General features: G+C 45.0%; 1 protein-coding gene across 1 annotated transcript in view; it reads right to left on the bottom strand.

The window, feature by feature from the left end:
• Positions 1-7386, bottom strand: part of F13A1 (coagulation factor XIII A chain) — a 65405-nt gene extending 58019 nt beyond the window's left edge. Inside the window, exons 1-2 of the mRNA XM_009897154.2 lie at positions 7362-7386; positions 6328-6470 (exon numbers count right to left, since the gene is read on the bottom strand). Coding sequence (XP_009895456.2) covers positions 6328-6469 — 142 coding nt within the window. The 5' untranslated portion in view covers position 6470; positions 7362-7386. The remainder of the gene's footprint in view (positions 1-6327; positions 6471-7361) is intronic.
• Between the last annotated feature and the right edge of the window lie 14849 nt (positions 7387-22235).

Genomic DNA, 22235 nt, shown 5'->3' with positions numbered 1-22235 from the left:
CCCCTTCCTTAGACAGGTATCCAAACTGCTCAGCTTCCCTGCCTTTTAATTCTAAACTACTAGCTTCATTATCCCACCACTGGACCAGCCAGGTGTGCTCACCTGGGTAGCAGCCAGAGTCCTTTCATATGTCCTACAGCTCACCCAGTGATAAAGATCAAATGATTATCTCTGGCTCTTCCTCTTGTTCCTGTCATGGCCCTGGTTTATCCTTATCCTTTGCAGGGTGAGCTGTTTTCCTTGTGTACTTCTTTTTCTGTACAGGGGAGACTGATACTGGCACATGCTGGGTCTGCAGTGCAGCTGTCATGCTTGTTGGTCTTTAGGCCCAGAGACCTCCTCTTCTTCTGTGTACTGACCAGCACTAAGAAGGGCTTGACAGACATGGGCCAGGTCCCAACACATCACAGTGATTTCTGTCTCTCAGGAATTTCAGGGCTGACAACATCCTTTTTCCAAACATTTTATCACCTTGTCAGGATTTTGCACTTGTTCAGGAGTGAAATTCCAAACACCAGAGGTGATGACCAGCCTAGGCACTTGCCCATACTATCCCACCTACCCTGCCACTCATTAACCAGCCTTGGGGCAGGTCTCCAAATGGTATTCTTGGGAAAGATTCACATTACTATGGTCATGATCAGGCACACATGTAAGAGATATCACAACAGAAGCAGTCAAGTGTTGGTGTCCCAAGGATATTCAAAACCCTCAAAATTGGATAAGTGCTCTCCTCTCTTCTGTTCAGCTGGGTGAGGTGACTGATGAATGACACCAGATATGAAAATCAGTTTAACTGAACAACAGTGAAATAATCCAATCTTAACACACCAGACATGCCATTAAGCAGTGCAGTACCACCATAGCCTGAAGCCATTTCTGCAAGGTGACAAACAGCACCACAGGGGATAGCGTGGGGAATACAAATGCATGAAATGCATGAGATCTTATGTAGCCTAACCAGAGAAGGCAACACAATCAGAAAAGGGAAAAAGGGAATGCTTTAACATGAAGAGAAGCATACTAAAGCAAATAAAGGTTGAACAAATTCATTCTAGCAGAACTGAATTCTCTTTTTATCTCAACTCAGCAGTCAGGCTTGGGCCCCACACTTGGTGCTGAACATGGACTGTCCAGGTTTCAACTCCGCTGGCAGCTGAGCCCTGTCAGTCTGCTCATGACAGAGGGGTTTATCATTTCTCCACTGCCCCACTCCCCCCGCCCCCCCCCCAGGGTGGGCAAGGAAGAAAGGAACCTCTGAGGAAGAGAGTTGTTAGTTGAGATAAGGACAATTTACTATTCTAGTGTAGGAATATCATATTACACAAAAGAAAACAGAAATACCTGGATATGCAGCAACAGGGGAACAGGCAAAATGCAAACCACACACACCTGTGAAACTGAAGGAGTAGGAAAATGGATGCACCACTGTCTAGAAGGTGGGGAGAATACCATAGAAAACCCAGACCAGGAAACTTTACTAGCTATAGAATATACCTCAAGTCCTATAAGCCCTGGGCAACCCCTTCCTGTCATGCAGTCAGAATGAGAGTAGTGAAAAAGTTTTTCCTTATATTTATGTGGAACCTCCTATGCTCCAGCTTGCATCTGCTGCCCCTTGTACTATCACTGGACATCACTGAGAAGAGCATGTCTCTGTCCTCCTGACACTCACCCTTCACATATTTATAAACATTCATGAGGTCACCCTTTAGTCTTTTCCAAGCTATAGAGACTCAGCTCCTTCAGCCTTTCCTCAAAGGAAGATGTTCAACTCCCTTAATCATCTTTGTGGTTCTGCAATGGACTCTTTCAAGCAGTTCCCTGCCATTCTTGAACTGAGGGGCCCAGAACTGGAAGAGATATTCCAGATGCAGCCTCACAAGGGGAGACTAGAGGGGGAGGAGTACCTCTTTCCACCTACTGTCTTTGCCTCTCTCCCTGTAAACCTTACCAATGTTCCCTCACAATAATGCTGAAAAAATCCAAAATTAAATTACAAGATGTGGAAATTTCCTGAAGGGACATAAACCAAGGGAGTATGTCTCCTGTTATCTCTCTCAGCCCCTCCCAGGCTGAAAGCACTGCATGTATAAGCTTCTTGTTTTGGGGTTCAGAGCGGGGTGAAGCCAGCACTGAGTTGGGCTCATACTCATTGTCCTTCCAGGGAGGCATAACAATGGAGCCAAAGATTTGTTGTGTTTTTATCTCATGTTCTGAAAGAGAAGTCAACAGGGACCCTGCCCTTTGTATGTTAGCCTCTTCAAGGAGTTGCACAATGAAACCATTCTGGGCCATCAGTTCAACATTTGCATCATTTTTTTCTGAGGACTTTTCAGAATCCCAGCATAGTGGGTTTTGATCTAGAGATCATTTAGTCCAACCCTCCTGCTAAAGCAGGATTACCCAAAGCAGGTTGTCCAGGATCACAATGTCCAGGCAGGTTTGGAATCCCTCCAAAGAGGACTCCACAACCTCTCTGGCTAGCCTGGTCCAGGGCTCTGGCACCATCACAGGAAAGAAGATTTTCCTTATGTTTGGGAGGAACTTTCTGTGTTCTAGTTTGTGCTCATTGCCCCTTGTCCTTGCCATATTGCCCCATTACATGGCTCCTGTCAGAACACAGCCATATACATCTGCAGAAAACACATTTTGTTTTCACTCTTAGCATTAAAATGTATGTTAGATTTGCCAGGTGAAGATAACCTGTGACCAAGCCTCTGCTAATTACAGTAATGGTAATTACAGAAGGTAAACCATGAGCAAGGTAGTGAGATGTGCTAACACCATCACCAGTGTGCAATCAAAAGGAAAGCTGCAGGCCATGCTCAAGTTACCACTCATCTCTTTGTGAGGGACAGGTGGCCATCAAGGCATCCTTTGAAACCAGGTCTATCTCATGGTCAGCCCATAACCTGGTCTGTTGTTTAGTGCAAGCAGGTTTGCTGCAGGAGGGGCAGCAGTTTGATGCTTTTTTTCTGAAGATTTCATGGTAATAAATAAGCACAAAACTGAGCTGTTTTTTGACAAGCAAAAGCAGCTTCAAACATCACATTCTCTTGGACCAGAGGCTCTGGATTACAAACCAAACAGTGTGAGATTCCAAAGGAGGTGCTGCCCATTGTTCTGCTGAGAGGGGAAGCACGATTCCCCGGCAAGTAGCCCAACTTTCCAAAGGAGAGTGCGTGAGGAGCTTGCAGACAGTGGGACCGCAGGGCTGTGTCCTCCCACTGAGCAGCCAAGCCCACTCGTAACATGCTGCAGCAACATGAGCTGCCTGGGAAGAACTGAGGGGGGAGGACTTGGCACAGGCGTGTTCATGGAGACACAAGCTTCTTGATGAAGAAGCACTTGGGGCATCCATGTCCTCCTCACCGAGCATCTCCCACAAACAGCAGGTAGCCCACTGACCAGGCTGGGGAGACAGCAGTTTTCCCTGCCAGTCTACATCACCGGCTTCAACTGCGATTCAGCAGAGTAGAAGTGGGTGTCAGCAGAGAGCTAGTCAGGCACAGGGTTTTACCTCATACTAGAGTAGCAGCTAAAATAGGTCAAATGAATCACACCCTAAAAATGCCTGTTTCTCTCTGTTGGCTGTCAAGAGAAAGGAGGGTGAGTAGCCCAGCTGTAGACACCTACACTGCACAGATCAAGAGCAAGATTCGGTTAAATCAAGGCATCTAAATGATGGGAGCCTCATATGTAACCCCTCGTCACAGTAATCTGCTGGCCCGTTCCTGCAGCCTCTGGAGCGCAAAGAAGGGTACAAGTCACCCTGAAAGTGCTGCCCACTGTCTCTTGAGCCAGCCTGTGTCCTCACCTCCACTCACTGAATGGCTCTGTGTTGACTATGATTTTCACCTGACACAGGTGAAGACACGAAAGTTTAGATGTTTATATCAGGTGTGCAACCCTACCCCAAGGGCTAAAAGGCACCTCTAGCTGTAACAGCAGGGACAAAAGCATTCGCATGCTATTTTTGGTGCATTATGGCAAGGAAGTGTGGGAACCACTACAAAATTTGGATAACCTCAGAGCTGAGAGATGTGCAGGAGAAGGAAGTGACAGAAGCAGTTCTCTGCAAGGATGTGCCCTGTCACTCCTGCTCTGCCTGCAGACGCTCAATTCATCCCCCAAGCACAAAACTGTGAGTGCACGTTCCTGAATATACATCTCAGTCTGAGCTTCACTGGGCTATAAACCTCCATCATCATCTGACAGATGACTTCTTATTTCAGTATTTTACAGAACCACAGACTGGTAGGTTGGAAGGAACCTTTGTGGATCATCTATTTCAGCCCTGCTGATAAAGTGGGGTCATCCATAGGTGCCCAGGATCCCAGTGTCCAGGCAGGTTTAAATCTCTCCAGAGAAGGAGAGTCCACATCTTCTCTACACAACCTGGTCCAGTGCTCTGGTACCCTCACAGGAAAGCAGTACACATACTACTCCAAAACACATATCCAGGGACTACTCTTACATCAGCTGGTATCATAGTATTAGACCATAGCTGATGGGTCTGAAACAGGAATGCTACTGCAGTTCCTTCCCTTCAGGTCATCCTTTGTATGTTATCACTATAAGCACTGCAGAGCTGAACTGCACAGCAGAGCTGATGGAGCTGTACAAAAAGAGCTTTGCTGTTTTGATTTGAGGGTGACAGAGCACTGGACTGGGCTGCCCAGAGAGCTTGTGGAGTCTACTTCTCTGGAGTGATTCCAAATCTGTTTGTATGTGATCCTGGGCTTCCTGCTCTGGATCAGCCTGCTTTAGCATTGAGGTTGGACTAGGTGATCTCCAGAGGGGCCTTCCAATCCCTACCAGTCAGTGATTCTGTGATTCTGTCACTCACAAATTTATTTTTCAGCCATACCAGTCCCAAGTTTACCCAATGGCCACACAAACTCTTGCTTTGGCCAAGAGCAGTTTTTCTCACCAACAGCATCCCCTTAATGATATGTTTGGTTCCTGCCTCACCTCACTTGACCTAACATTCCTGAGTTTCCCTTGTGTTTCTAAAAATCAAGAGCCTCCCACCAGCACAGTGCTTCATTCAGAGCCTGATAAGCACATCAAAAAGCAACAGGAATCTTTCTCCTGGTACTGGTGGGCTTTAGCTACAGGCTGAATTCCTTCTCAAGTTTCCCACACTCTCACATACCCCCAGCTTCTCCGAGTGTTTGAAACGGTGTCTAGTCAGGGCCTGTACAGCGTTAGCACTTGACAGTTTAAACACACATGCTTGCCCCAGAGCTAAAAGGTTATTTGAAAAGGTTGAAGTAAAACTTCCACAGTCTTAACATGTCTGCTGGTTTACTCAGGCATTTTTAAGCAGAAATGTTTTTAAAAGAAATATGTGTTCAAAATGAGAGGGACATGGGGTTAAAGCACCTGATGAGGATTACAGAACTCCAGCTCTGCAAGAAAAATTTGAACTCGCAGCCTAAAAATCCCTTTGCCTGTTTCCCAGCACATAAAACACACTAATTAATGATTGTCCACAGTAATTAATCACCATTTCAACCCTGGATGAGAAGTCCTCTATGAGCATGAAGTATTATTACACCTGGCTACCTTGAGTTGCCACATTCAACAAGTTCTGCTGTTCATTTCAAATTAGTCAAAGAAATGAATATAATTTGGTTGGTGACTCCTTCCAGAGCCAATCCTGATTTCTTTTAAATAAAATCTTCTTTAATTTATTTTCCCAAGTTCACTCCAAAGGGTTAGCACTAAGGGTTTGGGTTGATCTGCACAGCTCCTACCCCAATGTTTTCCTGTCTCCCCAGTCAAAAGATTCCAAATACTTCTCATGGGAGAATAATTAAAAATAAGGCAATTCCTTTTAGCTTTGCATTCATTTTCCTGAGCGGGGTGAACATCAAGCCAAAGGTTGGTTGGTTTGTTTGTTTGTTTTTCCTGCCATCAGCACTTTGCAGCAGTTTCACAGTCAGTTTAAGGCCGAACAAACCAGAAGGTCAATAAATAGTGGAGGCTTCACTTCCGTGCTGCCACAGCCATGCCTGATCCAGCAGGTCCTAAAGTGATACTGTGAGTGTGATCAAACTGGGAAAACCCATTCTTGCCTTTTATTAACCACTACCACAGTTCAAACTGAAAACTGCTCACTCGGCTTCTTCACTCCATACTTTCCCTGCCCAAAACCTGGGTGTTTTGAGCAAATGGGGTTTTTTGGTAAGCATCAATAAAAGCTCTCTGAGATAAAATATGTAAGGAAGAAGGTGGCTTGGTTTTAATTCACAGACCTGGGCAGAAGTAAGTAGGGAAGACATAAAAATACACTCATGGCTTAATTGTACACTGTACCTGTTGGGTTAAATCCTCTAGGTATCAGACCAAAAGCCTCCATCTCAGGCACTTCATTTTCTTCATCATTGGAGTTGCTTGATATTCTTCTCCCAATCAGAGGAGGTTTCCTCTCCCGGTTGCTGCTTGTTCTTTCAGACATCCTACATTAAAAATGTTGTAATAACATGAAATAAAGGAAGAGTGCAACGATAAAGCAAATGTGAGCCGCATGAAAGATGGGAGACACCAAAACCAGTGTGGGGTGCCAGTGAGCTATGCATTTTTAGACTCACATAAATAAAAACTGAGAGGCAAGAAAACGCTCTAATGATGGAGTTTGGGCTCTCTAAGGATTGGAAGGCATTTTATGTTTGTCAAAACACATGAATAAGAGAAGGGGAGAAGGAGAGGGAAGCCTAGCACAGAAGTATTTGCCTAGAAGCAGGGCATTAAAAACACTGGGGAGCTTCAGGTAAAAGAGCTGGAAAATCATTCGCACTCCCAGCCTCCAAAACAGCATTACTGAACCCAAGATAGCACATTATATTTCTAGAAAGTGCATCACACACTACCTCCTCCTAATAAAAATCACATTCTAAGTTATACTTCAGTCATCCCAAATAGTCTGCCCTACAGTGGTCTGTGAATGGATACCGGAGAATTGTATTTTTGTCCCTATGCACACAGACACCCAGTAGGTAAAGGGCTAAACTCCTGCACACAGATAATCCATTTCTGAGAAGGAAAAAAAAAAAAAAAGAAAAAGGAAAGAAAAAAGCATTTATCCACTTATTTCTCTCCCACCAGCGACCTTAAGGGAAATCTCAGATGTAGGCTGATCAGAGACTTCTTTCTGAACTAGTAAAAACCGCTTTCACATCTATTTCAGCGCTAGCATGTAGCAATGAAAAAAGCCATGCCATCCTCCTCAGAAAATATTCATGGCTGAGAATACAACTTCTTCCCAAAGCTCCTGAAAACAGCAATTCAGAATGTAGCAATTATTTAATAGCAGCAAACTCTTAAAGGAAGATTTTCAGTTACAAGGGTACCTTCTTTTCAGATAGTCTTTGGTTTTTGTTTTTTTTTCTTCTCTCTTGAAGGATTTCAGAAGTTCAACAGAAGCTTAGAAAAAGTTGGGGGGTTTTAAGTAACCTCTTGGTATCCTCCTCCCTCCTGTTGCAATAGGACAGTGCTGAAAGGGTTGCCAAGCCCTTCCCACACCACCTCGGAGGATCTGCCACCACTGCTGGCATGTCGGCTTCCTGCCTCCCTCTCCTTCCTTGTCTTACCCCAACCCTGCTCAACAGGAGCATTTCAGGGTGCTTGGGCTGAGGAAACAGCTTGGGCACTGAAGCTTCAGTTCTTAGTGAGCTGGAGTAGAACTGCTCACTGTGTTGCCAATCTTTAATGGTGTCTTTACCTCAGGATGCCTACAATGCAAGTTCAAGTGCTGGTTTTCAGTGTAGTTCCATGCAGACACAGCAAAGTTTCTCCTGCCTGGTTCCTCACCGCAGTCTTTTCAGCTGGAGAAATTGGTGGTGGTCCAGTGCTCTCTTGAGTCCTTGTGCAGTTCAGGAAAGTGAAGGTATTTTGTACCAACCACATTTACTCATGATAAAAAGTGCATCACCTAACAACCAGGGTCTAGGGAAGAACCTCATAGAAGCATTCTAGTTCCATGTCATCTTTGTTCAGTTCTGCTAAGCTCTAAGATTACTGGGGACTGTGTGACACCTCTGTTGAACAGAAATCTACAGAGCAGTTAAGTTACATGGAGAAAAAGTAGTGTACAGTAAGAATGTATTGCACATTGTCTTTCCATCTGCTGCTCTTTGGCAGCAGAGGTACAAGTCACCTACAAAGGGCACGCGTGGACACACAGAGGACCTGCGGTGGTTTGCCTCAGTTGCAGAGCAGATGAAGGAATTGTTTTACTTGAAAAAGACATTTAAGATTATCAAGTCCAGCCATTAACTCAGCACTGCAAAGTGACCACTAAACCATGTCCCTCAGCACCACATCTATACACCTTTTAAGCCCCTCAAAGGATGAGGACTCCACTACTCCCCCGAGCAGTCTGCTCCAGGGCTCGCTTTCGTGGAAGAAGTTTTTCCTAATGTTCAACCTAAACCTCCCCTGCTATAATTTGAGGCTATTTCCTTTTGTCCTGCTGCTTGTTACCTGGGAGAAGAGACTGACCACCACCTCAGAACACACAGTGAAGAGGAAAGAGAAACTTTAAAAAAAAAAGAATCCAAACTGGAGATGGTCCCTTCTCTGGAATCATTCAAAACCTGCCTGGGTGCCATCCTGTGCAACCTACTCTGGGTAAATCTGCTCTGGCAGCGGGGTTGAACTCAATCATCTCCAATGGTCCCTTCCAATCCCTATCACTCTGTGGTTCTGGAATTCTGTGTCTCCACTCTCTTTTAGCCAGCTACAACTTCTAGGCCCATAGTATCCATGATGCCTCAAACCTCTGCTTGCTTAATACCATTGAAACCAAGCCAGAAGGCAGAAGAGGAGGGAATCAGTTCACATTTCTGTAATGGATAGCAGCAAGTAAATCATCTGGAAGACAAGACATCCATCCTTGCTCCCATGGTGTGCTGGGTTACACACATCCTGGGGGCAGAGGGTGGCAAGAGCCCTGCTTCCCCCAGGGGAGAAAAGAAACCTGATCCAGGTGGATGTGGTTTCTCCCTCACAGGACAAGGGGTCCCCCTGTTCTAAGTTGGTCTGTTCCTCTCTCCCTTCCTGTCCAGCAAGACTACAAAGGTGAGAGCATTGCAGCCATCTGTCTCTTTGCTCCTGCCTCACCTGTTCAAAAGGACCAACAGCCGCTGCCAGCCTCCTGGTTCTGCCACATGGTCGGGGGGCCTGACCTTCTCCCTGCCACATCCATACTTCTCTAAAGGACTGAAATCCACATACATCAAGGGAGATACAAGGCCATCCAAATTTGGTTTTGTGTATTTTCCTATTCATCCTTATTCCTTACCCTTGTAAATCCTCCCTGCTACTGCTATATATATATTTTGTTACAAAAATTTACTTCTCCTACTTCCAGACCGACTCCAGATTATTTTTTGGTAGATTTACATCCAGTCTCTTTGGGGGTGGGGGGAGGATTTCTCGGGTTTTTTTGCTACCATCTGAGCTCTTAAACTAGAGTTAAGGCTCAAACCACTGCCCATGGGATTTCCCAACTACAGTGAGGTAGCTCTATACAGGCCAGGACACCTGCAAAATATGGGGCAGAGATGCCAGCTGGGGAACTGGGAACAGCACAGCTGTACCAGTATACCATTGTAGCTGGGCTAAAGAATGTGCTAGAGATGATTGCTGCACCAGGCTGCAGCAGATTTGAACCTTTCTCTGGAGCGTGGAAACCAGTCACCTAAATGGTGGACTCTCCCTTCTCCTGCCCTGCTCCTTCAGAAGCACAAACACCCTGCAGGGAGAGACCTACTCCTGTTGATGGCATCCTGAGATGCGATTTCCATCCACTCACAGAATCACACAGAAATCACAGAACATTAGGGTTTGGAAGGGACCTTGAAAGATCATCTAGTCCAACTCCCTTGACAGAGTGGGACCTAGAGTAGGTCATACAGGAATGCATCCAGGCGGGCTTTGAATATCTCCAGTGAAGGAGATGCCACAACCTCTGGGGGCAGCCTGTTCCAGTGTTCTGTGACCCTCACAGTGAAAAAGCTTTTCCTTATGTTTATGTAGAACCTCCTATGCTCCAGCTTGCATCTGTTGCCCCTTGTTCTGTCATTGAACATCACTGAGAAGAGCCTGGCTCCATCTTCCTGGTGCTCACCCTTCACATACTTACAAACATCAGTGAGGTCACCCCTCAGTCTCCTCCACTCCAAGCTAAAGAGCCCCAGTTCCCTTAGTCTCTCCTCATAAGGAAGATGTTCCACTCCCTTAATCATCTTTGTGGCTCTGCTCTGGACTCCTCCAAGCAGTTTTCTGTCCTTCTTGCACTGGACATTATATTCCAGATGTGGCCTCATCAGGGCAAAGTAGAGGGGGAGGAGAACCTCTCTCCACCTACTAGCCACACCCTTTCTAATACATCCCAGGATGCCATTGGCCTTCTTGGCCAATCCTTCTTGATCATTCTGTTGTCCACCAGGACTCCCAGGTCATTTTCCCCAGACCTGCTGTCCAACACATCAGCCCCCAGCCTATACTGGTCTATGATGTTCTTTCCCAGGTGCAAGACTCTACCCTTGCCCTTGTTGAATTTCATTAAATTTCTCCCTGCCCAACTCTCCAGTCTACATGCTGAATGGCAGCACAACCCTCTGGCGTGTCAGCCACTCCACCCAGTTTGGTGTCTTCAACAAACTTCCTGACAGTGCACTCTGTGCCCTCATCCAGGTCATTGATGAATATATTGAACAGCACTGATCCCCGTACTGACCCCTGAGGGACTCCAGTAGATACAGGCCTCCAACTAGACTCTGTCCCATTGACCAAAACTCTCTGACTTCTTCCTTTCAACCAGTTCATGATCCACCTCACCACCCAATCATCCAGACCACAGTGCCTCAGTTTAGCCACAAGGATGCTGTGCGAGACAGTAAAGACAGAGACAAAAAAAGGCATTCAGTAACTCTGTCTTCTTTTCAACTTTTGCAACCACAGCACCCACCCCATTTAGCTGTGGGCCTACATTGCCTCTGGCGTTATTTTTGTCTGCAATCTATTTGAAGAAGCCCTTTCTGTTGTCTCTTGAAAGGTTTAATTCTGAGGAGGCCTTAGCCTTCCTAGTTGCCTCGCTACATCCTTTGACAATGATCTTATATTCCTCCCAAGTAGCCTGCCCCTCCTTCCACGATCTGTAGACTCTCTTCTTCCACCTGAGTTTGCTCGGCAGTTCCCTACTTGACCAGCAGGTCTCCTGGCCCACTTTTTTGATTTCCTATCCATTGGGATGCTCTGATCTTGAGCTTGGAAGAAGTGGACCTTGAATATTTACCAACTATCTTGACCCCCTTTAATTTCTAGTTCCCTGTCCCATGGGATTTCCCCTGGAAATTGCTTGAAAAGGCTAAAGTTGGCCCTGCTGAAGCCCAGGGTTTTGATCCTATTTGGCATTCTGTTCCGATCACATAAGATCCTGAACTGCAACATCTCATGATTGCTGCAGCCAAGGCAGCCCTTAACTTTCACTGCTTCAACCACACCCTCCTTCTTATTGAGTTTAAGATCCAGCAGTGCTCCTCGACCATCCACAACCACATTCCAGTCATGTGAGCTGTCCCACCATGTCTCTGTAGCTGCCACCAGACCACAATCTCTTGACCACACACAGATTTCTAATTCCTGTTTATTCCTCATGCTACACGCATTGGTGTAGAGGCATTTCAGGGAGCAAGGTGAGCATGCTCATTCCACCCTAGGCGGGTGGGAGGCCGCCTGGTTTTCATAGAATCATAGAATCAATAAGGTTGGAAAAGACCTAAAAGATCATCAAGTCCAACCTGTCACCCAAGACCTCATGACTACTAAAAAAACATGGCACCAAGTGCCATGTCCAATCCCCTCTTGAACACCTCCAGGGATGGTGACTCCACGACCTCCCTGGGCAGCACATTCCAACAGCTAACAACTCTCTCTGTGAAGAACTTCCTCCTCACCTTGAGTCTAAACTTCCCCTGGTGCATTAATGCTAGAATACTGCCCCACTGGCACAAACTCAGCTACAAACCCATCCCCCTTTGAATCTAATTCAAAGCTTTTTGAGTGAGCCCTGCTAATTCTCGTCCTAGGACCCTTTTCACCCTACAATACAAGCTTTCCTACTCATTACTGCCACACTTGGTGTCTTATACAACCAGCCATGATTAAAGAACACAAAGCCTTGCCTAAAGCACCAATCTCAGGGTCAGGTATTTAGGGACTGGATCTTTCTATTCCATCTCATGTCATTGCCTGCAACTGGAACTGCCTTGCACACAGATGGACCCTTCGGTAATCATGCGGAGGGCTCGCACCACGCCTGGCACTCAGGAACAGCACGAGCTTGCTGGGGGAGGAGTAGGATGGTGCACGATTTTCTTTCTTCTTTTTCCTTCCTTTTTTTTTTTTTTTAGGGAGTCTGTGTGTGCATGTGTTTTTCTTTTTCTTGTCTTTCCACCCTGACTTTAACTTGGCATGGTGAGTTTTGTGCCTTTCTCTCCCCACCTCTAGCCAGCACTCCAGTTGCCAAATTTGCAGCTGCAATTTCAAAAAGCTGATATAAATCCTGCCTTGGTGCCATGCCAACTGGAGGCCTTCAACACAAACAAGAACTGCTGTCTCTCGAGGAACTCATGTGCTTCCCCAAGTGGCTGCTGTGCTGTCAGAGCTGGGAGGAAAACTTTCCATCACAGTGAGGAAGGGAGTGGGCGGATGCAGCCGAGCAGGTCCCACCATGGTCACTGTGATTAAACAACCAGCGGTTCCAGATGTCTCCCCACACCCAGGAGCATCTTGCTGGGGCTTTGAGCAGAAGCTGACCATCATGTGAGGAGGCCAAAATTTTGTGTTGTAGTGTGTTGCATCCAGGGAGAGTAATGTTCCACAGGATGTAATTTATTTATTTTGTGGTGAGAGATGTAAATTCGTGCTTATGACAGCTCCAGATGGCAGGTATTTTCTCATTACCTTGACTTCATAGCATTTGCTCTCCCTTGCCTGTTAGGCTGTGCTGGCCTTAATTTAACTTTCATGGTTTCAAACTACTGACGTCAGGGCTGATGCAGGAGTGGGCATGGAAAACACAAAGCCCTGATTTTCCTGTAGGGCCTTATATTTAATGAATGATGCACTGGGATGACCAGGGAAGAGCACTCTCTTCCGGAAGCTGCTCCTGCATGGTACTTCCTGTGGGGAACCATGAGCTCATGCTCATTTTTCAGATGTAGCCTTCATATGCTTGTGGCCTTTGCCATAGGTCTTTGTAGTTACTGGCAAACTTCCCACTGCAATAGATTTTGGATGATCATTGAATCATGGAATTATAGAATGGTTTGGGTTGGAAGGGACCTTTAAAGGTCATCTAGTCCAGCCCCCCTCCAGTCAGCAGGGACATCTTCAACTATAGCAGGTTGCTCAGAAGCCCTAACAACCTAACCTGGCATGTTTCCAGGGATGGGAGATCTACTACCTTCCTAGGCAACCTCTGCCAACATTTCACCAGCTTCAGTATAAAACATTTCTTACTGATGGACAGCCCTTCTTCCAAAACCCCAGAGAAAAGCCCTTAAATGGCTGCAAAGCCTTCACTGTACAGGGTTATCAAAAATGCAGTTTCCTGTTGTCACCAGAGTTCTATTCCAAGTCTTCCCGTGCCAGACGAGTTTATGGGAAGAAAAAAACCAATCATACAAAACACAAGAGTCAGTCATGCTTTACAGCCAGAGGAGAGGGCGTGCCAAGAGCTGTCTCAAGCAAACTGATCAACCAGGTGCTCACATAAATGGGTTGCTGTGCTGCATGCCAATGTCTGGGTGAGAGATATATTTTGCCTACTGCTGCTGTAGATACATAAAGCAGTCTTCAGCAGCAGCTGAGTATCATAAAGTTCTGCAACAGGGTGACTCCCTTTATTCCTTTAAAAAAAAAGTTTCATTTTGTACATTTAAATATTTAAAAAGATACTTTAGAGGTTTAAATATTTTTAATATTACCCTCGTGCCGCTCCTGGGGTGCATTAAGAAGTGTGTGGCCAGCAGGTCAACGTTCTCCTGCCCCTCTACCCTGCCCTGGCTAGGCCACATCTGGATTACTGAGCTCCTTACTCTGGGTTCCTCAGTTGAATAGAATAGAATAGAATAGAATAGAATAGAATAGAATAGAATAGAATAGAATAGAATAGAATAGAATAGAATAGAATAAACCAGGTTGGAAGAGACCTTCAAGATCATCGTGTCCAACCTATCATCCAACACCACCTAATCAACTAAACCATGGAACCAAGCATCCTGTCAAGCCTCGCCCTGAACACCCCCAGCGACGGCGACCCCACCACCTCCTCGGGCAAAGAAGAGGGACAAGGAACCACTGGAAAGAGTCTACAATGATGCTGAGGGACCAGAGCATCTCACTGAGGAGGAAAGGCACAGAGAACTGGGACTGTTTAGCCTGGAGAAAAGCAGGCTGAGAGGGGCTCTTCTCAATGTTGATCAATAGCTAAAGGGTGAGGGTCAAGAGGATGGGGCCAGACTCTTCTCAGTAGTGCCTAGGACAAGGGGCAAAAGGCACAAACTGGAACCCAGGAGGTTCCATCTAAACATGAGGAAAACCTTTTATGCTCTGAGAGTGCCCTGTGAGGACTTCATCCTCAGTCCCCAAAAAGTAGACTCTTTCAAATCTGATCTTCTGTAAAAATGATTACCACTCCCTTGTCTTCTCAGAACTTCAATGATCAAGCTTTTCTCTTCCCTTCCCTTGCAACCATAACTGGTTCCCAGAAACTGATGTTTCTGTTCTATAAGGCTGCAGGCAGTGTAGAGCAGATATTAACAGAAAATAGGAATAAAGAAATGTTATTCTGAAACAGAAACATATTTCAGAAATGTTCATTTGGTCGTTTTGTTTGCAGGTTTTGGTTTGGGCTTTTTAAAAAACAAGCCCAGTTAATATCTCTGTCTGTGTAACAGTTCTGGATACCCCACAGAGGAGTATATTTCCCTTTAATGCTAAAAATTCGGAAGGCCCAGCTCTGAAACATGGCATCTGTACACATGTCTGGATGTGTGAAAGAGGGGCAGAGGAGAGGGGAGAGAAAATGGCAGCTCTTCAAATGGTGGAACATTTGGAGAAGGGGATATAGGGCCAGTTTTCAAATTATATTGTTGCAAATGTTCCTGTTGCAGGAGGAAAAAAACCCATAGAGATATATATTCATACACACATTCTGCTAGGAAAATGTGGCTTAGGGAATTTAACTCTTCTCTGAAAAATTGTTGCAAACTGCAAGTTTGGATTCAAGCTGCAGATCTGTTTAAGCACCTACATCTGAGCTGGCTATCTCAGGCTCTGTTATCCTCCGCACGGATCTCGTCTAGGCAGTGATTCATCCCCTCCTACAGCAGACATGTAAATAGGTCAGATGAATCATGGCCTAAAAGTGCCTGTTCCTTGTATTGACTGCAAAAGGAGCTTGGGGTGATGGGTCCCATCATATGTATCTACGCTGCCGATAGTTGCAGTGAGGAGAGATGAATACTAGCCCAGGCACAGAAAAAAATCAAAGGGGATTATTTTGGTGTTGAGGATTGGCTTTCAAGTGCTAAATTATCCTTTACTGTTCTGAAAGATGCTGGTGGGAATCGTGATCAGTGATACACAGCTTGGTATGCTTCTTTTTCTCTCGGAGTGTGTGGCTGCCACTGCCAATTATGTCAAATATATTTCTGGTAATAACTATCACATCACAGCACATACAGGCTCATGTATTCAGGCTGGCTTAGGAGGACATGTGCATCTTTTTGTACTCTGTGAAGGTGTGTTGCTTCCTCATGCAAGAAGTAATTGCAGCAAAATAAGAGAAAAATAGATCATCCTGTCTGTTGCAAACATATGATCCACATTCCTAATCCTATTCTTCCCAGCATGTGAATCCAAGACAATCAGTTGGTTGAGTACCAGGGGCTGCCATGGTTTCTTACAGGAAGAGTAAGAGAAAAGTCAAGGTGGCCAAGGAGGTCTTTCATATGAAAGGATATTCCCAGGCTCCATCTACATTTACTGATCGATGTTTTGGTGGAGTTGAGGCCTTAAAGGATGAAAGAACATTTCTCACAAATGGGGTTGGAAAATATCTCTGTTGTGGCCAGCTGACCCAGAAACTGGTAGAGACATAAAGGCTGTGGATATCAGATTTTTATCTCAACCCCAAAAGAAAAGGACAGGACATCAAAGCAGAGCTTGAACTACCCAGAGACTTAAGCAAGAAAAGCCATTTTAGAGAAAACATTTGCCTGAATAAATTTCACTACACATGCCACAGGTTTAGGCCAAAGAAGGAGATTTTTCTAAAGCAACCACTTCAGCACAATTTTATCTTTTTAACCCTACATACCCAAAGAGGAGCTCTTGGCCTAAGGATCAACCCTACTTGGTCCTTCAGTCAATGAAACTGAGAAGAGGGACTGGAACTTGGAAAGTGGGGGAAAGAAATGGTTTGTGTGATCCTCTTTCAGAGATTACTAACAGATATCTGCTTCCTTTTGCACAGCCATTGTAGCTAGAGATAGGAAAAACAAACCAGACACTCAGTCTGGTAAGACTTTGTCTATCATTCTTGCTATGTACTCACAGAGCTGCTCGAATTTCTTCCAGTGCATCAACCTCCTTATAGTGAATGTTGATTCCACAGCACTGAAACATCACCAAGAAAATGACAACTGGTTATGGCAAACCAGTAAGTAGTTACCAAAACATGCTAAGCTCTGATTTGGTCATTTTAGCTTTTAAGTTTGCAGCCAGACTGCAGTCCCCAGGTACTTAGGTGTCTATGTATATAGGCTCAGGCAAGACCTTCTTGCTCTCTGCAACTCTCTGGAATGAGGCTGGAGCAAGGTGGGGGTCAGTTTCTTCTTTCAAGTAACAAGTGATAGGACAGGAAGAAATGGACTCAAGTTGCAACAGGGCAGGTTTCTTCCCCAACAAGGGTTGTCGAGGCCTGAAGCAGGCTGCCCAGGGAAGTAGTGGATTCCGCATCCCTGGAGGGATGTGGTGCTGAGGAACATGATTTAGTGATGACTGGGCAGTGCTGAGTTAATGGTTGGGGTTGGTGACCATAAAAGAACTTTTCCAACCAAAACAGTTCTATGATTCTATAGCAGGACAAGCTTGAGAAATTCAGGGAAGGGAACTTTAAAGTTTCTTCAGAAACTCAGCTTGAATTTAAGAAGTAGAAGCCATCTGCTCCAAAGGGCTTTGCTTGTCACATGCAACATCAGATGCAAATGAGGGTCAACCATTTGTGTTGTACCAAACTACCATGGCTCCTAGACGGTGTTGGGTACATCAAGATCAGAGGCAAGAAAGACCCAAACCACCTGCAAACACAGTGTGCCCTGCATCCGTTGCATCAAAGACCTGGCACAAGACACTTGAGCTGTCCCTACATAAAGCATTTTGGGATATGTGGGCTTTAGTAGGTCCAGCTCTACATTGCGCAAGGAAGAACATCCTTTTTTTGTGCTCCACTGAACAACAGTATTCATGGATCATTGCACTTCAGCCAAGATGCCAGAGCACAGCTCTCCCTGCACCCAGGGAGCGGGTAATACACAACCCAGGCAATCCCAGCATGCTTAGTTGACAGTTGGTTCTAATTAATTTAGTACCATATGTGGACATGCAATGTTTCAATCTTAATGTCACAAAGCATTTCAACATTACCAACATATCACATTTCACATACTCAATTACAAGATTTCTGGAACTAAAGATTTCCTAAATTTCATTTCAGAGTAAAACTTCCTGTTCCAGTCCAGAACAAAAATACATTTTAAAATGCCTGAATGTCTCATGGAGCAGCCTTTCCTCTTAATACAAACACAGATGTAGTGTGTAGGCTCATACACAACAAAAGACAAGCACATCTTATCTTCAGTCATGTAATTCCATCTTTAGACATATGCCTAAATCCTGTGATAGGCTCAGCTCAAGCAAATCAAGGCTCTACAATATCCAATCATACAGAAACACTTCAGTTGTGTGTGGATGCTGCATCTCTGCAACATGATGTTGCAGTTTAACAAGTCTCTAGTGCAACCACTTCTTGATTCATTTCAAAGGTGTTTGCCAAAGTGGGTTGTTGATCCAGCTTTCAGTCCCAAGACTGACCTTATCTTGGTGCAAATGAGCTGAACAAATGCTTGTTTAAGGAAGTGTGTGATGTTTTAAGAAGTAGATTCAAATCTGGCTTGTAAAACATCATGACTAGCTAGTTTGTTAACAGTGGATGTTCTGGAGGGAGAAGGGAAATTGAAAGGATGAATCATTATCCAGATGAAGTTCAAACACAATTTAAAAACCATTTCATAATCACAAATGTGTGCCAAATACGCCTGTCTGGCACAAACTGTAGGCTTTGCTTTTTTGTGAGTCTGCAAGTTCCTTCCTTGCTATTCCCACTATAACCTTTTGCAGTATGGTTCAAAAAAAAAAAGGAGAGTGTAAGAAGAAATTAATGCCTTCTAAATGCTCCATATACCTGACTCTTTCTTGCGTGCTGTGCTGCATCCACAAAATCACTGTTCATGAGCAACAGTGGAATACAAATACTTTTCCCATTGTGCTCATAGTGAGCTTGTGCTTGGAGTAAAGACAAAAGTCAGATCGGCTGAGATACACTGTGTCAGGAGGGCAACTCCAGCATGCGCCCACAGCAAGGTCCCTGTCTGCTTAGCTAATGTTAAATCCTGCATTATGAAGAGTGGACATGCACAGTATTGCTTTCATATGTCCAGAAACTGGGTAAATCCTCAGAAAGCTGTATAAAATACAAGGTAATAACCATGGTCAACATCTGCCCTCTCCATTTGAGGCTTATCCATCCTCTCCTGCTGGCTGGGTGCCCCTAACAGATCAACCCTTACAAAATTTTGGGCTCTTAGACTACAAGAAGGATGAACTTCTGCAGGCATGCATTTTCTCCTTGACTTCTTGATCTCTATCAGATCTCTCTTCTCAGCTGTAATCTCCACAAACATTTGCAGCTATCATAGGAATGATACGATCTTTCACTTTTTCCTTTCAAACCATTTTCTTTCACAACCTTAGAGTGCCTTAGAGTGCCTAGATTTCCTTTCAAAACATCAGTGACTGGCTGCTAGGGGAGCATTTATGACTTCGATGATAGATTAGAAACTCATCCAGAAAGCAGCAATGCAAACAAAACAGGTATTGATCTATCTTTTATATTAAATGATCATTTTCTCAGGAAGGTCCTTGGAATTCTTAATCTTCAGACTTGCAAAAAATTATGGTTTGTTCAACTCATACAAAAAGAAAAGGCTCACTGGCTGTGGCTCAGATGTCTTGACCCAAATGCCTTGTTTGCTGAGATCCCTCCTGAAAACCTAGTCCCTGTAGCTTGGATAATTCCTTGGAGATGCATATGAAAATGGGGTACAAGTGGCATGTCAGAAAAGTGCTGGTAATGTTAGGTTGAAGAAGCAGACAGAGTATTTTCAAGTGAGACCATAAACATGATTCTTCCTCTGTATTCAGCACTGGTGAGGCCACATCTTGGGTCTTAGTTCAGTTCTGGGCCCCTCACTAGAGGAAGGATGTTGAGGTACTGAGTGTGTCCAGAGAAGGGCAATGAGGCTCATGAAGGGCCTGGAGACCATGGCCTAAGAGGAGCATCTGAGGGAGCTGAGGTTGTTCGGTCTGGAGAAGGGGAGGCTCAGGGAAGACCCCATGGCTCTCTACAGCTATGTGAAGGGAGGTTGGAGCGAGGGGGGACCCAGCCTCTTCTTGATGACAAGCGACTATAGGAAATGGTTTCAAGCTGTGCCAGGAGAGGTTCAGGCTGGATGTCAGGAAATACTTCTTCACTGAAAGGGTTCTCAAACTTTGGAGTGGTTTGCTCAGGGCAGTGGTGCAGTCACCATCCCTGGAGGTGTTTAAGCAGCGTGAGGACCTGGCGCTTAGGGACATGGTTTAGTGTTGACCCTTCAGTGCTGGATCAAGGGTTGGACTGGATGATCTTTGAGGTCTCTTCCAACCAGATCTATTCTGTGATTCTGTGATTCAAAGGCATCCACTGGAATACATAGATGGAAATGAGTTCATGCAAAGTCTTGTGCCTTAAAATATTTTATGTCACTGTCTTGCAGCCTATCTTCCACTTCTTGCCTGTGAAACAGCTAATTAATGATCAGAAGCAATACTCTGACACCATAAAGAAGAGTGACTAGTTAAAGGCAGTGACTAGTTAAGGATAATGAAAAGAAAGTATCCTAAATAAAATGGCTCTTTGACAACCAGTGAGTGGAATTTATTTGCATTACTCCACCATAAATTGTAATCAAGAACATGCATCCATAAAAAACAAAGCTTTTTATGAAGGAAAAGGTTGGGGTAATTAGGCAAATTGTAATGGCCCACTTGATTAGCTTTTCCTACAGGTAAGACTGTTGGCTGACTAATGCTAGTACTTCTGTTTTGTACCTGCTGACAGTGTTCAGATGTTGAGGCTCCAGCTCTCAGACATCACTGCTGCCAATGTTTTCCATTGCATTCAGTGGTAAATACAAATTTTATGGTATCTGTTATGAGAAATACCTACAGTGTCTCTTTAAGAGTTGTGGCACAGGATAAAATATGCCATTTGTGGGTATAAAAATCAGCAAAGTCTTGGAAAGTCTTAGCTAATCAATACTACTTTAAGCCTGTGTTAAATCTCACCAAAAAAACCCCAGGGACCCCACAGCCTTTCATGAAGGTGTCTGAAATACACATGGAGAGCTGCAGGAGTAACGCAAATCACGACCTAAACTCACTGTAGCCATGATACAATTTAGAAGGAACTCCTGCCAGAACTCTTCATCTCCTTCACAGCTCCAAAGGCAGAAAACATTACCTCTCTTGAAGGCTTTAACCACAGGCACACAAAAGAAAGAAGTGCTATCTCACTGTAATAATATCTTAATTATGTACAATACTTAGCACTAGTTTTACACCAGATGAGTCATAGTAGAAGCTTGTACTTTGCTGTTTGACTAAATCCCACAGCACTAGGAGCTCCCTGCAGCAAATGCTTACCAGCTCTTTTCTCAGACCTCCTTCAGGGGAGGCTGTTTTGAAGGGTGCTGCAAGAGGATGGGCAGACACCATGCTTTATAAATAAGATCTCAGAGGCAGGAAGAACATGCCAGAGAAACACATTGAAAGCTGCTCCGTTGTTGTCCGTCCATTCATGTCCATTTTAATTAATTTGGATTCTAGAAATTATGCAACTTGGATTCATCCCTTGCTTTTTAAAAGCAGATTATCTTTAGAAGAAAAATTTTCTTTCCTGTGAGGGTGTAGAAGCACTGGAGCAGACTGCCCAGGGAGGTTGTGGAGTCTCCTTTCCTGGATGCAGAGGGAAACTGTGACTAAGGATGAGGAGAAGGCTGAGGTGCTCAATACGTACTTTGCCTCGGTCTTTAGCACTGGAACCAGCAGTTCCCTGGAACCCCAGCCTCATGAACTAGGAGGCAGGAGGAGAATCAGGATGAAGTCATCACAGCAAATGAGGAAGTGGTCAGTGATCTGCTATGCTGCTTAGACACACACAAGTCTGTGGGGCCGGATGGGCTACACCCAAGGGTTCTAAGGGAGTTGGCAGATGTGCTCACCAAGCCACTTTAGATTATTTGCCTGAAGTCCTGGCTAACTGAGGAGGTCCCAATGGACTGGAGGGTAGCAAATGTAACACCCATCTACAAGAAAGGAAGAAAGGAGAATCCAGGAAACTACAGACCTGTCAGTCTGACCTCAGTACCAGGGAAGGTCATGGAGCAGGTAATCTTAAGAGATGGAATTCTTCTTCTCAAGAGCTTTTACTTTCCTAGCCTGATCCCTGGTGGCTCAGATGACTTCTTTGTAGTCCTCCCATGTGGCCTATTCTCACTTCCATTTCTTACAGACTCCTCATTTTTTTTAGAATCATAGAATCAGTCAGGGTTGGAAGGGACCACAAGGATCATCTAGTTCCAACCCCCCTGCCATGTGCAGGGACACCCCACACTAGATCAGGCTGGCCAGAGCCTCATCCAGCCTGGTCTTAAACACCTCCAGGGACGGCGCCCCAACCACCTCCCTGGACAGCCCATTGCAGGGCTTCACCACTCTCATGGTGAAGAACTTCCTCCTCACGTCCACCCTGAATCTCCCCACCTCCAGCTTCA

Source organism: Dryobates pubescens, chromosome 9, assembly GCF_014839835.1.
Source record: "Dryobates pubescens isolate bDryPub1 chromosome 9, bDryPub1.pri, whole genome shotgun sequence".
In the NCBI taxonomy this organism is placed as follows: Eukaryota; Metazoa; Chordata; class Aves; order Piciformes; family Picidae; genus Dryobates; species Dryobates pubescens.
The sequence above is the reverse complement of the archived record's forward strand: the minus strand, read 5'-3'. Positions and strand labels throughout refer to the sequence as shown.